A 17,728-nucleotide genomic window follows, 5' to 3' on the forward strand; every position below is an offset into this window, starting at 1 on the left:
TTGGAATAGGTGGAGGATAATTTCCCTGTCCTTGAGTGTGGGCTGGATTTGGTGACTGGTTTCTAATGGAAGTGACGGTATGTGACCTCCGAGACTAGCTCATAGAAGGCCTCAAGGCTTCCTTGTTTTGTCTCGGATAACTCTCTCTGACGGAAGCCGGCTGCTGTGTCTCGAGGACATTGAAGCAGCCCTATAGAGAAGTCCAACTGGAGAGGTACAAGATGGAGCTAGAGCCAGTACTAACTTGCCAGGCACTTGAGTGAGCCTTGTAAGCCAACCCTCCAGCCCATCAGTACTTGAGTGTAGCCCTGACCAACATCTGATCTGCAATATGTTGGAAGACCCTGATACAGAACTATCCAGCAAAACTCCTCCTAGATTCCTGACCCACATAGACTGTGAGGTAATAATTGTTCTAAGCAACCAACTTTTGGGATAATTTGTTATGCCACAATAGATAATACAATGCCATACCACAATGTGAAGTTGGGAGTCTGCAGCCAGACATTACTTCTTTCAACATCCATTCACCTCAGCTCACTGCTTGCTCTCCCACCCCACTACCCTGCCACAAAAACAAAATTACTGAACTGACCAGAAACGAAGAAAGGTCTTTGGTAGGGAGTTTACCAAAGGTGTGTTTGTTGTTGTTAGGTGCTGTCAAGTCAGTTCCAACTCATAGTGACCCTATGTACAACAGAACACTGCCCGGTCCAGTGCCACCCTCACAATCATTGCTATGTTAGAGCCCCTTGCTGCAGCCATTGTGTCAGTTCATCTCATTGAGGATCTTCTTTTTCGCTGACCCTCTACCTTATCAAGCATGATGTCCTTCTCCAGGGACTGGTCCCTCCTGATAACACATCCAAAGTAAATAAGACAAAGTCACCCCAACCTCCCTTATAAGGAGCATTCTGGCTGTACTTCTTCCAAGAGACTTGTTCATTTTCTTGGCAGTCCATGGTATATTCAGTGTTTTTCGCCAACACCATTATTCAAAGACATCAACTCTTCGGTTTTCCTTATTCATTGCACATGTACGAAGTGTGTTAGAAGTATTTTACAATTTTGTTGGGATAAAGGAAATCGCTTTTCTTTAGGAGCACAGAACCTAAACAAAGTTTTAGCCCTTTGGGCTTTGTAGATATCTGGAGAGATTATGAAACAGGGCAGGGAATGTGAGACCAGGCAGTCTCATTTTATACTGCATTTTTATTTTTCCACTTTAGTAAAGCCTTTCTGAAAAATCATTGACTGAACCGTATTTATTCATATGCTAGAACAGAACATGGATTAAACAAAATTTCTGCCCTCGTGAATTAATTATAAGCTAGCAAAGACAAGAATTATTAAATGCACTATTTTAAGTGACTTTATATGAGCTCATTTTTCCCTCACAACGCTATAAGCACCATCATCACATGTGAGGAAACTGAGGCAAAGATGAGGTGTTACAGGTGTCAACAGAAGGTTCTTTGGGTGGGGAGTGGACAGGTCTAAGTCTACGTGGAGTGCGGCCGTTGGGCTGAGGAAAAGCTTCCTGCGGAAAGGTGTCTGAGTTGAGTCATCCAAGGTAAGCAGATGCCTATTTCTAGCAAAAGAATAGGGAAAACAGCACAGAGGTGAAACGTCAGGTGGGATGGTTAATTTTATCTGTCAACTTGGCCAAGTTATGATGCCCAGTTGTTTGGTCAAATACTAGGCTAGATTTGTTATGAGATTTTTACACATAATTAAATCAGTTGGCAGATTATCCTCCATAATGAAGATAGGCCTCATCCCATCAGTTGAAGGCCTCAGAGCAAAAAAGGAGGCTCCCTGGGGGTATCACCACCAGCAGTAAGTCTCCACTGGTAGGGGAATCGGAATTAACAAACGAACATTTGACCATCATGAAATATATATTTATTATGTGATCACTGCTTAATTGTACAACTAATCCATGACAAATTACCAGATTAATTTTTCTTATCATTTTGGGGCTGGGGTTCTTCAACGGCTTCAAATTTGGGATCTAAGAGGGAAAAAAAAAAAAGGATCATGCTTAGTCATACTGTAATGATACGTATTATTTAGAACTCTTCAAGGTTGAGTTAATCAATCTTCTGATTTTTCAGTAAGTATCTATTATTTTTAAACATCTACGTAGAAATATGAGGACCCCTGGTGGCACAGTTGTTAAGTGCTCAGCTGCTAACCAAAAGGTCAGTGGTTCGAACCCACCAGGCTTTCTGCAGGAGAAAGATGTGAGTCTACTCCCATAAAGATTTACAGCCTTGGGAACCCTATGGGGCAGCTCTACTCTGTCCTATAGGGTTGCTATGAGTCGGAATTAACTGGATAGCAAGGGGTTTGGGGTTCTTGTATAAAGAAATGTGACAAAAATTTAAAATTTATTGAACATTTACTATGTCAGGCTATTGACTTTAGATGTGTTACGACATTTAACGACAACAACCATATGAGGAAGACATAATTCTCCTGAAATGTCAGATGAGGGAACAGATACCAGTTAACCACCCAAGATCACACAGCTCATAAATGATCGTGTCAGAATTCAAGATCCGGGTATTTGATTCCAACCTGCACCGGTTTCCTGTACTAACTGCACACACTCATCTGAGGGCCTCCTGTGCACATATCATTGTCCTACCACCTCGCCTGTATTTGTCATACAATCCTTTAGACAATCCGGGTGAATCCCAAATAAATCAGTAAGTGTAAGTATTCTTCCCTTAAAATAATCTCCCAGAGGAACGAATCTGTGATTTAGGAGACTTACCTTCAAACGTGAAGGTAGGGAAGGTATTCATGTCTGCTTTACCATACTTTTGCTTAAGTTTTAAAATCTCGTTCTCCAGGTCTTGCTGATATTCGGGGCCTGTATCAACAGGTCCTCCAGATGCCCTGTTGTGTAAATGAACAAAGAAAAAAAAAATTCATTTCATTGACTAGTAGTTTACAAAAACAAAATTACCTTTCACCACCAAGTTTTAATAGACTTTTAAAAGGTACCTGTGTAGGGAAAAACAGACTTCAGAAAGAAGCCAAGTATTCCCACTTGAATTTCAAATCAAACCATTTCAGTATAATGAAGTTTCACATAAATGAGCCAACTTCAAACAAATCTCTGAAATTCAAGGTTTTTTAGTGTCAAGGATACTTATTAAGGGCCTAAACTGCAATGAGGTGTGATGGGTAAGTGCTTGGGCTCTGCAGTCACTTCCACCTGACTGTCAGCTCTATCGTCTGGTAACTGTGTAAACAGAGACAAATCACAAAGTGCTCTGAACTTCAAAAGTGAAGGTCCTTCTGCTAAAAGAATTAAAAAGATAGTGCGTATACACCACTCAGCACACAGCAAGTGCTCAAAACCTGTTACCTATTAAGGTATCTGTTACCTTGAAATCTAAAAAAAAAAAAAATTTTTTTTTTTTTTTTGAAATCAGCCAGCACTAAATACTGTATAAGTCATATAAGAGATGCCTTTGACTTATGGTGTTGGCGACGAATATCTAATATACCAGACTGCCAGAAAAACAAGTTTGTCTTGGAAGGAGTACAGCCAGAATGCTCCTTAGAAGTGAGGATGGCAAGATTTCGTCTTGTGTACTTTGGACATGTTATCGGGAGGAACCACTTCCTGGAGAAGAACATCGTGCTTGGTACAGGGTCAGCAAAAAAGAGGAAAACCTTCAACGAAATGGAATGACAGTGGCTGTAACATTGGGGTGAAGTATAGCAATGACTGTGAGGATGGCACAGGACCTCAGTGTTTTGTTCTGTTGTACATATGGTCACTATGAGTCAGAGCCAACTGGACAGCAGCTAACAACGACAGCAACAGTAAATATAAGTCTCTCTAACAGGAGCCTATCAAAGAAGGAAAATACTTTCTATCCTCAGAAGCTGCATTTTAGAAATAAAGTAACATGCTTACAAATACTTACAGCACAACAATAAGCTTCAAAAACACCGTTTAACAAAAAACTATTCAAGTTGAGATTACTTTTTTTGCTGAACTAATCAGGGAACATGTCATTAATAAATGTGGCATTTGAGGTAGTTCAGGCATGCCGGGTCAGATTTTAATCTGAAACAGTGAACCGGCTGAAAATGTAAAGTCATGGAGATGGCAAAGTGTTGGCTCTGAGGGGGAACACCAAGTAGTCTAGATAAAACAGCCAGCAGGCCTAGGTCATGGGAGGCCTGAAGTGCTAAGTCTTGAAGTTTGTATCTTATCCACTAAGCAAAAAAATGATAAAATTAGAGTTGTGCTTTGGGAAGATAAAGATAAAATCATGGACCAGAAGCAGGGCCAATTAGAGCTAATGGATTCGTTTCACAAATTTTTCTGGTTACTGCCTATCAATGAACATTAATAACTTTAAGGAATTTACAAGTGAGAATTCTACCCAGGGTAATAATAACTTCACACATGCCTATGATCAAAGCATAGGGTCTTGTGTTAACATTTATTTTTACAAAACATACATAAGGAGACAACTCCTATTTACGAATTTGTTAATGATGTTTCTTGTGATAGACTCAATTTTTTTCTAGATCAGCACTGTTTAAGAGAACCTTCTGTGGTGGTAAAAATGCTCTGTATCTGTGTGGTCCAATATGGTAGCCACCAGTCATATATGGGGAGTTGTCTGAGTGGCACAAATCGTTAACTGTTCGACTACTAGCTGAAAGGTTGGCAGTTCAAACCTACCCAGAGGCACCCACAAAACAGACCCTGGCAATCTGCTTTAAAAGGTCACATCCTTGAACATCACATGCAGCAGTTCTACTTTCCACATGTGAGGTCGCCGTGAGTTGGAGTGCACTCGATGGCAACTAACAAGAAGTCCTATTGCGCTACTGAGTTCTAAAAATATGGCTAAGGTGACTGAGGAACTGAATTTTTATTTAAATGTAATTAATTTAAAGTTCTATGTAGATAGTGGGTATTGAAATGAACAGTGCAGTCTAGATAGTCTTCAACCAAATATACTTTCAGCTCTGGGATCCACAAAACTTTAGAAGATCCAGCCAGTCTCAACAATTTACTGGTTAAAGCTAGATGGTGGCTATTGTACCTTCAATACGTACTCTCTTATAATAAGGGTCCAGAAATCATCTCAACGATTTACTGGTTAAAGCTAGGTGGCTACTGTACCTTCAGTATGCCCTCTCTTATGATAAAAAGGGTCCAGAAATCTTCTGCCTCCTCAACTGAGTATGTCTCCCTGCCCATCTTCTTTGCTACTATGTCCCCAAGCTCTAGCACAATGACTGGGACAAAGTAGACATTCATATTTCTTTACCTAACAAATACTTTCCCATTGCCTTTAAATCGATTCTGACTCAGCAGTTACCCTATTGGACAGAGGAGGACTGCCCCATAGGGCTCCCAAGGCAGAAGGCCTCGTGGCGCAGTGGTTAAAGTGATAGGCTGCTGATAGGTTGGCAGTTCAAAACCACTAGCAGCTCTGAGGGAGAAAGATGTGGCAGTCTGCTTCTGTAGAAATTTACAGCCTTGGAAACCCTGTGGGATCACTATGAGTCGGAATCAACTCCATGGCAGCGGGTTGGAATCTTTACAGGAGGAGCCCTGGTGGCACAGTGGTTAAATGCGCTCGGCTGTTAACAAAAGTTGGAGGTTTGAACCCACCAGCTCCAAGGGAGAAAGATGCGGCAGTCTGCTTTCATAAAGATTTACAGCCTTGGAAACCCTTGGGGCAGTTCTATTCTGTTCTACAGGGTTGTTGTGAGTCAGAATTGACTTGAGAGCAGCAGGCTTGGGTTTTTTGGTTTTAATCTTCACAGAAGCCAACTGCTACATCTTTCGCCTGGGGGGTTGCTGATGGGCTCAAATCGCCAGCCTTCTGGTTAGCAGAGCCAAGTGCTTAACTACTGTGCCACCAGGGCTCCATCTAATGAATATTAAAAAAAAAAAAAAAAAACCCAAAGCCATTGCCATTGAGTCAATTCTGACTCACAGTGACTCTATAGGACTGAGTAGAACTGCCTCATAGCGTTTCCAAGGAACACCTGGTGGACTCCAAATGCCGACCTTTTGGTTGGCAGTCATAGCACTTAACCACTGCGCCACCAGGGTTCCCAGCTAATGAATACTAAAAAAAAAAAAAAAACTAATTTATAGGCTCTGTTGTTATCATCCCCATTTTATGCAGGAGAAAAATAAGCCACAAAGAGCTAGTAATTCCACAGAGCTCAACTCCAGTCCAGAGTTTTTTGCTTCTTCAGGTTGTGTTTTTTGCACAAATGACTGAATCAATCACCTTCCTTAGATTCAGATTACACCTAAGGACTGACTTCTTATAGGACAGGCTTTTTAAGGACAAAGTGCAAATAGCATCAACATTAAGAGTCCACAACCTCTGGACAGAAGACATTCAAATTTCCTGATCAGTCCTGCACACCTGTGTAGTCTCCTGTATCTTTGGCAGTTTCCAGACACCAAGACCATTAAACTTCTAATGACAGAAAATTGTCGTCACTCTGTGCCACCAAGTTGATTCCAACTCATAGCGACCCTATGTGACAGAGCAGAATTGCTCCACAGGGTTTCCCAGCTGTAATCTTTATGGGAAAAGATTGCCAGGTCTTTTCTCCCATGGGGAGGCTGGCGGCTGCTGATCTTCGGGTTAGTGGCCAAGCACTTAAGCACTGTGCCACCAGATACTATAGTTTTCAACTTGTTTACAACTGATGTATTACCTTTTTGTACAGAAAGGGATATAGTCAAAGAATGGGGTCCGGAGTTCAGATGGACCTGGCTAAAGATCTGTTATTCTACTTACTGAATGATGTAATTTTAGGCAAATTCTAACCTTTCAGCCTTGGTTTTCTCATACGTAAAGTGGGGATAACATCTACAGCTTCATAACAATGTCTAGCAGAGCACATGGCACCTTAATGCATTTCTTTCCCCTTCACTGTTTCTCCTCCTTATGTTTGGTACGGCATCACCTTTTTGTTAGTTACCCAGTCTCACATCACTGTTTTCTTTGATTGCTCCCTCTCCTCTGCCTCTCTGCCAGGTCACCAAGACCAGGTCTCAGTCTCTTAACGTCTCAAGTCTGTCACTTTTCTATTCCCACTGCTACAAAGTCTAGGCTCTCATCAGCTAACTCCTGGATTATGACATTTTCTTAAAATGTCTGCCTTGATTCTCTTGTCATTCCAATTCTTCTTAAACACCGAGACTAAAATTACAGAGTAACCACATTCTACCCTCCTATCCCACACAAAACCTTTATTTTTTTTACAAATGCCTATCACGTAATAACTTTTTTGCTTAATCTACAATCAAGGCCTTCCATTCCTTGTTTCACCTCTTTCTATCCTTACTGCTCACTACACTCGAGACTCTACACTCCAGGGAAACACAATTAGTTTCCCAAGTATATTTTATGCTTGTTTTCACATCTTTGTGCACACCATTCTTCTCTCCTAAGAGATATTCTCCTCCCACCCCCATTTATCTGTCCAACATCTCTACACTGATTTTGTTGTTGAGAACATACACAGCAGAACATACACCAATGCAACAATTTCTACATGTACAATTCAGTGACACTGATTATAATCTTTAAGTTGTGCAACCACTCTCACCCTCCTTGCCATCAATGGTTCTCAACCTGGAGTAGACCTCTGGGGATGGTATCTACTGATGACCTTCTGGGGGTTTCAGAACTCTTTCCAGCTATAAGCAAACTGTGTGCATAAACTCACACAAAATCAGAATTCCTAAGTGTCCGTGACTTCTCAAGAAGGATGAATGATCATGAATACTTCCTTCGAAGCTGAGATACAGTATTAACTCTTCCAAGAAGCCTTCTAAAATACCTCTGGCTAGAAAGCACTCCTTCCTACAAACTCCCAAACACTGAATGTGTTAGTATCTTAGCACCTAACCCATTTTTGTTGTTGTTAGCTCCTATGAGTCAGCCTCTGACTCATGGAGACCCCATGCACAATGGAATGAAATGCTATCTGGTCCTGTGCCATCCCCATGATTGGCTGTGGTCTTGACTAATTTTGATCCATAGGAATTTTGTTGGCTGATTTTTCCAAAGGAGATCACCAGACCTTTCTTCCTCGTTCATCTTAGTCTGGAAGCTCCCCTGAAATCTGAACAGCATTATAGCAGCATGCAAGCCTCCACTGACAGACAAACGGTGGCTGCACGTGAGCGGCACTGGCTGGGTCTCCCACATGGAAGGCAAGGCTTCTACCACTGAATCACCACCACCCTCTAACCCATTTTATCTTATATTTACTTGCTTATAAGCTTTCTATCCCTATGAGACTTTACGAATACTGAAGAAGCCTCTTTGCCACTTTGTGTAATACCCCGGTGTTTTGTACACGGTGTACAGCTAAATGAAAGCAAATGGAATAGCTCGACATTCACCATTTTTCCTAAGGTTTGGGGGCTAGACATCATGATGGCTGAGGTCATCATCCACCTTTAACATTGTGAGTGCCGTAACCATGTTTTTCCTGGATTTGCTTTAGACCACTTGCGAGCTTTTCGTCCTTTGACGTTCCTAGAGATCTACAACTACAGAAACAGCATTCAAGAACAAATGCTGCATTTATACATTTCCCCAAATCACGATGTCACAGAAAAGGCACTCAACTGAGAGTCAGAATACTTCAATTATAAACTTTTCCCCAATTGGTTTTATGGCCCCAGGCTAATCAATGTCTACCATACTTTGTTTTCTCAAACAGAGTTTGCTGCCAGATGATTTCTAAGACCCCACGTATGTCTAAGAATTACTTCTACGATCAGGTCTGGAAGCTCTTGGATACTTTCAAACACCAAGCAATTTTTTTTTTAATCACCATTTTGAAACTTACATACTTTGAATATTTATATTTATACCATGGTTGATTGTCTGTCTACTTACTGTCGCTTAGACCTGTATTCTCTAATCTTGTCCAAGTAAAGTTTCTGTATAGGATCAAGTTCCTTATTAAACGCCACCGCTGTAACACCAATGTTCCTCCGCAGATAGACTGAGACTGCTGACCGAATGACAGAGGAAAAGCTGAAGAGCCTCTGCAGAATCATGGTGACTCGGTTACTGAAAACAAGCACCGGAATGTTAATAATACTGTAAAACGTATATACATATGTAATTGTAATATACTTCCAAATATATCATATAGCGTGAAATATTCTTCTAATTGTTATAGAACTAAAGCAGACCGGAAGTCAGTCTAGACAGACTGGAATGCTAGGACAGTCACTGACCATAGTTCCCTTTCCCTCTCCCCATTACAAATATTTCGCTTCTTAACCAAAAGGCCGTGGGGACCTAGGAACCGGGGAACAACCCAGGCATGTGGCTCCACTAGCGTAAAGGTAGGAAGAAAGCACAAGATCTGGTATGGTGTATTTCTTCTCCCATGAACTTGGTCTTGGACCAGAGGAAATAGTAGAACTAGACTATTGGAAAACTACTGTACCTACCACCAGTAAGAAAAGAACAGTGACCCCCGATTAATGCCCCATGTTTCTCTGACCCCCTCAAAAGGCCAAAAGGGAGCTGGGCAGGGAGACTGAACCACTTGCCTCAGGCAGGAATAATCGCCTGGCACTTTCTACTTCACAGATCCCTGGGCAGAGGCTGCTCTGCCTGCTCCAACTGCAGGATCGCAGCCATTCGACAACACTGTAGCACTAAACTTAAGCCCAAAAGAATGACCAAAGAAAAACAGCCCTCAGCCCACAGGAGCCCAGTACAAGAGAGGGGGAGGATCAAGTAGTACAGCCTCATGAGCATACCCAGTGGAACAGAATTTCTGAAGACGAAAACCTGAATTTTAAAAATAAGCACTTAAAGACCTCCAAGTCCTTAGACTTCCTTAAGCTAAAACACATGATTTTCTAACTAAAAAAAATTTTGGTAAATAAATTAAAGGAGAAGGCGATTCCTGTTAAGACCTTATTTAGCGGCCTGAAAGATCAAATGTAAAAATTATTTCAAATTACAAGTACATACAAACAGGAATTCCAGAAAAAAAAAGGACAGATTAAGAGGCAATAAATAATCAGCAGAAGAAAATTTTTGCTCAGAAGACTGAGTCTCTAAACTGAGTTTACCAAACCCTATGTTGGAATGGTGATAAAAGACTCGTACCACAATATAAAAAAACAAAATCCGTTGCCATCAAGGTGATTCCGACTCATGGTGACCCTATGTGTGTCAGAGTAGAACGGTGCTCCATAAGTTCTTGATGGCTGATTTTTTGGAAGTAGATAATCACCAGGCATTTCTTCCAAGGTACCCCTGGGTGGACCTAAAGCTCCAACCTGTCAGTTGGCAGCCAAGGTCATTAACCATTTGCACCATCCAGGGACTCCATACCTCAAGGTAGCCTGGTAAAATTTCTGAACCTTAAAGACAAAGTGAAAACCTGACATGCTAACATGCTCCCTGTACCCCCCCACCATCTTACACCCCCCCCAACTACCTAATAACGATAATAAAGCCCAATGACACTTGACTTACGTAGAGTTACTTAAAAAACAAAACAAAAAACACCGGTTGCCATTGAGTAGATTCCAATTCACAGTGACCCTATAGGACAGAGTAGAACTGCCACTATAGGGTTTCCAAGGCTGTACTCTTTATGGGAGCTGACTGCCGTATCTTTTTTTGCAGAGACCTTCCAAGCACTTAACCACTGCTCCACCAGGGCTCCTGTTATAATAGTGCTGCTCAAGGTGTGATCCTCGAACAGTGGTAGTAAACTGATCTACAGTAACACGTAAATTCGGAATAAGCATTTAGAAGCTTTTATAGCAATTTAAGAGTAATTTATGCCTGCTGAAGAGGACTTGAAGCACTTACTAATGAAGATCAAAGACTACAGCCTTCAGGACGGATTACACCTCAGCATAAAGAAAACAAAAATCCTCACAACTAGACCAATGAGCAACATCATGATAAGCGGAGAAAAGATTGAAGTTGTCAAGGATTTCATTTGACTTGGATCCACAATCAACAGCCATGGAAGCGGCAGTCAAGAAGTCAAAAGACGCATTGCATTGGGCAAATCTGCTGCAAAGGACCTCTTCCAAGTGTTGAAGAGCAAAGATGTCACCCTGAAGACTAAGGTGCGCCTGACCCAAGCCATGGTATTTTCAAGCACATCATATGCATGTGAAAGCTGGACAATGAATAAGGAAGACCGAAGAAGAACTGACGCCTTTGAATTGTGGTGTTGGCGAAGAATATTGAATATACCATGGACTGCCTGAAGAGGCCAAAAGAATAAACAAATCTGTCTTGGAAGAAGTGCAGCCAGAATGCTCCTTAGAGGCAAGGATGGCGAGACTGCATCGTACATACTTTGGACATGTTGTCAGGAGGGATCAGTCCTTGGAGAAGAACATCATGCTTGGTAGAGTACAGGGTCTGTGGAAAAGAGGAAGACCCTCAACGAGGCGGACTGACACAGTGGCTGCAACAATGAGCTCAGGCGTAACAACGATTGTAAGGATGGCTCAGGACTGGGCAGTGTTTCGTGCTGTTGTGCATAGGGTCGCTGAGTTGAAACTGGCTCGACGGCACCTAACAACAACAAATAAGGGCTTTTATATCTTCATTTCATTTTTCTAATTATTAGTTTTTATTTTATTGTTCATAAATATCCTTCCACAGTAGTTGGAGGAAAAAAACTGAGAAGGAAAAAGAAAAAAAACCCCACCAGAGAGGCACAAAGCTAGAAGACAGCAGAGTAGCAGTGATCCTCAAACAGGAGTAGGGGAGGAGGAAAGGGGAGGAGTTTAACCCCTCGGAGGGTATCTGGCAATGTCTGAAAACATTTTTTGCTTGTTGTTACTGGGATGGGTGCTACTGGTATCTAGTGAATTGAGGCCAGGGATGCTGCTAAACAGGACAGTCCCCGTCATCCAGTCCAAAACATCAAGTTGAGTAACCCTGGACTAGCATACAAAAACTACCAAAAGAAACCCTCCAATCAACAAGATATCCTTCACCTACAAGGATGAAAGCCAACTATTCGATGAAATTAAAAGAATTCATAATATTACTCTTATACCCTGCCAGGGGAAAATCCTTGAGCAAACTTCAAGCAAACAACAAATGACCCTATAAGGTGTCTCTTATCATCATTTCCCTTTTACACATATAGAAACTCAAGTTGTCTTAGTTATCTAATGCTGCTATAACAGAAATACCACAAGTGGATGGCTTTACCAAAGAGAAATGTATTATCTCACAGTCTAGTAGGCTACAAGTCCAAATTCAGGGCACCAGCTCCAGGGGAAGGCTCTCTCTCTCTGTCGCTCTGCAGGAAGGTCCTTGTCATCAACCTTCCCTTTGTTTAGGAGCTTCTTCACGCAGGAACCTCGGGTCCAAAGGATGTGCTCTGCTCTGGCACTGCTTTCTTGGTGGCCTGAGGTCCCCCACTCTCTGCTCACTTCTTTTTCCTTTTATCTCTTGTAATATAAAAGGTGGTGCAGGCCACCCATCGGGGAAACTCCCTGTATACTGGATCAGGGATGTGACCTTAGTAAGGGTGATACGATCCCACCCTAGTCCTCTTTAACATAATCTAACCTTGCCTTGTTAACCATAGGCAAAGATTAGAATTTACAATACATGGGAAAATGACAATCCCAAAATAGAGGACAACCACACAATATTGGGAATCATAGCCTAACCAAGCTGACAGATATTTTGGGTGGACACAATTCAATCCATGATAGAGATTTAGAGGTTTCCAAAACTCAACTTGTCCAAAAAATGAACACATCCCTCAGTATCAAAACTTGTTCCTTCTTTCTTTTTTAAGTATCTGGTCTGTTCCTTCTTTCTTTTTTAAGTATCTGGTCCAGAGGCACACAGTGGTGGAATTTGACTCAAACACAAATATGTAAAAAAAAAAAATATTGTGCAACTCAATGTATATTTTCCCTTTTGGCAATCTAAAGATACATTTAACACTCAGCAGTAAGGTAACCTAACATTTGGTTAGCCCTAAATAGTCTGCAAAGTATTTCCATATGTAGTCTTCCCTTGTACTCTTAGGGAATCCTTGCCGCACAGGGGTTAAAACCAAAAGGTCGAGGGCAATAGGTTTTTTTTTTTTTTTTTTGGTACCCTTACAGGAATACTGTTAGAGGCAGGTTTTCTCATCCTTCATTTACAGATGATAAAACCATGTCTGAAAAACGTTAAATTGCCGATACTCCCACAGTGAATTTGCTCTAGGGCATTAATGGCAGCAAAGATGTCATTCCTAATACACGCACACCCATTGCGGTCCAGTCAATTCCGACCCATAGCGACCCTATTGGACAGAGTAGAACTGCTACATAGGGTCTCCAAGGAGTGGCTGGTGGATTCGAACTGTCGATTTTTTGGTTAGCAGCTGTAGCTCAACCACTGCATCACCAGGGCTCCAGCAACCCTATAACACAGGTGAAATCCCATTTAGAATTATTCTGATTATCAGTAGAAACCAACCCAATGGACCACCAATAAAAAAACAGGGACAAATGACTTCCAAATCATATCTCTAATTTTTTTACCCTTGAACTCCAAATCTGTGTGTTCAACAGCTCTCATTCCCTCCTAAGTCCTATATAAAAAAAATATTGTCCCCAAAATGAACACATTCGTCTCAGTATCTAAATTTGTTCCTTATTCTTTTTTCTCAAGGAACAAACAAACATTTAGTGTGGACTGTCTACTGGCACACAGAAAACAGATGTTATTCTACAAATCAGTATCCAATACCAACTGTGCTAAGTTCTAAGAGCTACCACTGCTAATCAAAAGGTCGACAGTTCGAATCCACCAGCCGCTCCTTGGAACCCCTATGGGGCAGTTCTACTCTACCTATAGGGTCACTATGAGTCACAACTGACTGACAGCAATAGGTTTTTGGTTTACGGGGTGTCGCAAGTGGAATGGTTAAGAAGATTGGGCAAGGCTTCCCTATTACTTCAAGAATGAGAATATAATAAACGAAGAAAGAGGGTTAAAAGCACAGGGAAAAGCATGCGCAGAGGCCTTGTGGCAGGAGGGCATGGTTCGGGCGTTCAGGGCGATGACTGAGAAGTCAAAGGTTAGTCCATTCGACGCCTCTTCAGTGCATATTCTCAAAGTCAACCCACAGCGCTGCCTAGCGAAGTTCTAGCAGCAGCAACATTTTTAGCTGGAATGCAAACTTTTAAGATTACTAATGCCCTTCTCTCTCTCCCCTTAAGGTGCCTGTCCTGCCTAAACAGTTCAGGAGTCTCCCGCGTGACCCGGTTGAGCTGACCTGGCTGCAGACCTGCCTCGCGCGCCTGACCTTGAGCTGCTCCAGCCAGGCTGCAAGCTCGTGACCCCCGGCTTGCCAGCCTCCCCGCCGCCCCCTCCATTTGCCCTCAGAGCGGGTGTTATCAGGATTATTTATCGAGCCACACAGACTTCAGGGCCTAAAAGCGCCAAGGTCTACGTAACCTCGGACCAGTCTGCGAAGGTGCCCGGGACACAGAGCTGCTCTCTCCTCCCGTAGGGCAGGGGCGAAGGACAGCCCAGGCCCCGTGAGAAAACCCAGAATCGGAGGCCCAAGGGGCCAAGATGGTTCAACTACCCTCCCAGTCACCTTGCACTTCAGTCCCGAGCTGTCAGAGAGCCACCGCCGCAGCCGCCGTTCTACTTCCGGCTCTGGCTCCGCCCCCACCCGCCCTCCCCGCCATCGCAATGCATTATGGGTCGCCGTTGCACTCGGTTGTCGCTCACCGGACAGGAAGCGTCTCGAAGACCGTCTGCGACCGGACGGCTCTAGGTGAGACAGAAGCCAAACAGGAGGAGGAAGTGGGGGGTAAGTGCTTCCGGGTCCCCTAGCGAAGTCTCCGCCATCTTCCCTTCGCCTAATTTGACCCGCTCTTTTTTTCTTCTGGAAACCTTGTTTTATACTCATGGGCACTTCTAGTAACCTCTCCCCCAGTTCAGCCCCCACTGGGAGTTAGCCTTCTGTTTCTTGGGGTTGTCGAGGTGTACGAGTGTATAGGACAAGGGAACGAGTGTAAAAAAAAAAATATTGGGGCGTTATGCTTTTTTGTGCCTCGTGAGCCTCCGTTGCCGCGGGCGTTCCTTTCGCGCAACTTGCTGGGAGTTGTAGTCCTGGACTCGGAGGTGGCTGGGAGGCGGGAGGGGGGGTTGGGGTTTCTCAGCGCCGATTCCGCGGGAAGGGCCCGGGGGCCTCGCACTCGAGTCGTAGGAGCTGCAGGTCTTACCCGGAGAGACGCTGCACGCGGAGTGGGGGGCCGCTGCCGTTCTCAGCCGGCCGAGGAGCGCGGGCGGGGGCGACAGGGCCGATTCCGGAGCGGGTGAGTGCGGCCGCGAGGGAGGAAGGGAGCGCGGGGCCGCGCGGGCCGACCTCGTTCCGGGGCCTTCTCCCCCACGGCGGCCCCCCCGCGCCCGTCTCTGTGTTTTGTTTCCGCTGGTCCCCGGCGTTGTGACTCCCATTTCCGTTCGTGAGACTAGAAGGAGCCGGGTGGGGAGGGGCGGGAGAGCTGCGCGAGGAACCGAGGGGAGGGGCGCGCGGCGCGGGGCCCCGGGAGGCCGCGAGCCCCGGAGCCGCCCCGCCGCGCCCGGGACCCGTCCGTACGTGTCACCTCTCCCCGTCCCCTCCGCCGCGCTCGGCGGTCAGCACCCTCCTTGCCGGACTCAACCATTCACCTTCCCTTCAACTTCAGTTTCTTTCCACAACTGGCCCGTAGTTGCTCCAAAGCTGTCTGTTGATGTATATGGTGCCCTTTGAGTTTCTTTTAAAAACCAGGAAGTGAGACGAGGGGGAAACAATGTGTTAACATAATTTGCCAACTTTTTGGTTTTTTAGTGTTCTGAAAAGTAACCCGTTTGTATTTCGGGATCGCATCCTTATTAGGTGAACGGCAGGGAGGGCAAACTGATATTGCGTTCAGGCATAGTAGTTCAGAAATAAAGTCCACATAGTTTCCACTCAGAATAGCAGTGTATCCGACTCGTGGCAGGAACAAAGATTTCAAAGGGTGAACTGGAGCGAAGTGTGAAGAACGGGGCAGTGACGAAATTCTCAGAGATACTGTGTTGTCTTAAACTTCAGAAGAAATCGGTCAACTCTTCCAGCAACTGTTTCAAGGAGTAGTATCGCTGTCTGAGGGTTTGATCTAAGTTTTCCAAGCTTATTTATTTTTTAGTCATCTGACACTGGACGAACTTGAGTCACTTTACCTGGGTTGTATATACAGTGGCATGTATCTTAGAGGTTATATAGCCGTGAAGTAACAAATACTGACCTAGATGTTAAATTGAGGCAAGTCGTGAGAGCTGTCAAGGCTGAGTACTTAAAACTGTTGCTTCTTAGTCTCTCCAACTATTTATAAAACTTAAAAACCTACAGAAAAAATGAACACCTATATATACCCTTCACCTGGAGTCACCAATTGTTACGTTTTGCCATATTCGATTTCTCTATTTGCACACACACACGGATAGGTGTATTTAATTTTTTTTAACTGTTGACTTTATCTTTAAATTAAAAAACTTTTCTTTAGGTATTTAAAAGCATTTGTTTATTTGTTGAAAATGTACAGTTGATCATGCAGGCCACCCCAAAGCACGTATATGTTTATTTATCCTGTATTGTGAAAAATTGTTCCAACCTCCATGAACTAATAGCGCTTTCTAGTGAAGACAGACAGTCCTCAAATTTATCTGTGGTTCTGAAAGAGAATGTTAAACATAACTGTGTTTTACAGATACTAGCTTTTCCTGGAATTTTTAGTCAAATTCAAGTTTATTCGTGTCCATTTAGCCAGATGTTCTGAACTCCATGTTAGATTAAGTTTAGGACAAACCAAGGTGTCTACGAATGTGACGTTTTAGTCAGGTAATGACAGGGGCAGCTCTGAGGTGGAGAGACTCCAAGTAATGGCCTCATCTCTGCTTTCTAAAGTGTTGATATAGGATCTTGGGGAATTGGTTCCAGAAAAATAGCTAAGACCCTTTCAAGCGCTGGTATCAGAGGTTTGGATGGTTTCCCAACTCTGGTCCATTGCTTTTCTAGCCTTAGTTTGGAGAACTGAGAGAGTGATCAATTCTGAGATTATAAATACCATCATTTTTCCAAGAGAGTATGGCATTCATTTTTTTCTCTAAAAAATCTTCAAAACCATTCGCATTCAGGCAGTGGAGTTCTCACATCCAGTCAGTCTTGCTCTATTCCAACTCCTCACCCACTTTAAAGGTTTCTTTTTGATTTCATTGGGCTCACCTGATGGTCCAGTATACTCTGTATTTTAAGATAAATTGATTAGTAGCCTTAATTGCATCAACCTTAATTCTCCTTTGCTATCTAACGTAGTCACAGGTTGTGGGCCATGATTCTGCATACCACAGAGACCTTGGTCCCTTGGGAGATTGAGGACTGCTAATGCCCCTTTTGCTCCAGAAAGTGAGGGGAAGTCCCCAGTCCAGAGAAACCAATTTAAGTTCCTGGAGTCACTTTCGAAACCTTGGGGGCTCAGTGGTTAAGAGCTCGGGTGTTAACCAAAAGGTCGGCAGTTCGAATCCACCATCCTCTCCTTGGAAACCATATGGGGCAGCCCTGCTCTGTCCTGTAGGGTCACTACGGGCTGGAATTGACTCAGTGGCAAAGGGTGTTTTTTTTTTTTTTTTAAAGGAGGGGTCAC

The 17,728-nt window shown here is 43.4% G+C and overlaps 2 protein-coding genes across 8 annotated transcripts in view; one reads left to right on the forward strand and one right to left on the reverse strand.

Moving 5' to 3' along the window:
- Positions 1 to 1,882: 1,882 nt before the first annotated feature.
- ATP5PF (ATP synthase peripheral stalk subunit F6) lies at positions 1,883 to 14,902 on the reverse strand. Of its 5 annotated transcripts, none has more exons than XM_064273129.1 (5): positions 14,656 to 14,720; positions 11,385 to 11,606; positions 8,934 to 9,110; positions 2,783 to 2,907; positions 1,883 to 2,014 (listed from the first exon to the last, which is right to left on the reverse strand). In XM_064273129.1, exons 3-5 carry the CDS (start codon positions 9,095 to 9,097, stop codon positions 1,959 to 1,961), a joined length of 345 nt encoding a protein of 114 aa, XP_064129199.1. In that variant the 5' UTR covers positions 9,098 to 9,110; positions 11,385 to 11,606; positions 14,656 to 14,720; the 3' UTR covers positions 1,883 to 1,958. The 5 variants fall into 5 exon arrangements, with proteins under 5 accessions (XP_064129199.1, XP_010588647.1, XP_010588646.1 ...); XM_010590345.3 differs by having other exon boundaries at positions 11,385 to 11,450; positions 14,656 to 14,670; XM_010590344.2 differs by lacking the exons at positions 11,385 to 11,606; positions 14,656 to 14,720 and adding an exon at positions 14,793 to 14,902.
- GABPA (GA binding protein transcription factor subunit alpha) overlaps positions 14,737 to 17,728 on the forward strand; it is a 37,828-nt gene continuing 34,836 nt past the window's right edge. The window contains exon 1 of one of the 3 annotated variants that reach the window (XM_010590347.3): positions 14,737 to 14,838. The gene's annotated coding sequence lies outside the window, so the exon portion shown is untranslated. Of the gene's footprint in view, positions 14,875 to 15,250; positions 15,383 to 17,728 lie in introns of those variants that run through there. The other 2 variants (XM_003410325.4, XM_010590346.3) reach the window with 2 other exon arrangements.

Source organism: Loxodonta africana, chromosome 20 (assembly GCF_030014295.1).
Source record: "Loxodonta africana isolate mLoxAfr1 chromosome 20, mLoxAfr1.hap2, whole genome shotgun sequence".
Taxonomy (NCBI): domain Eukaryota; kingdom Metazoa; phylum Chordata; class Mammalia; order Proboscidea; family Elephantidae; genus Loxodonta; species Loxodonta africana.

Bases quoted from the DNA above. Each gene is read 5' to 3' on its own strand.
- ATP5PF (XM_064273128.1), bottom strand. From the start codon at position 10,303: ATGCCTGGTGATTATCTACTTCCAAAAAATCAGCCATCAAGAACTTAT. The intron at 2,908-8,933 runs GTAAGTAGACAG...TTTACACAACAG, and splicing joins GAATACAGGTCTAAGCGACA to GGCATCTGGAGGACCTGTTG. The intron at 2,015-2,782 runs GTAAGTCTCCTA...TTTCCCTCTTAG, and splicing joins CCCTACCTTCACGTTTGAAG to ATCCCAAATTTGAAGCCGTT.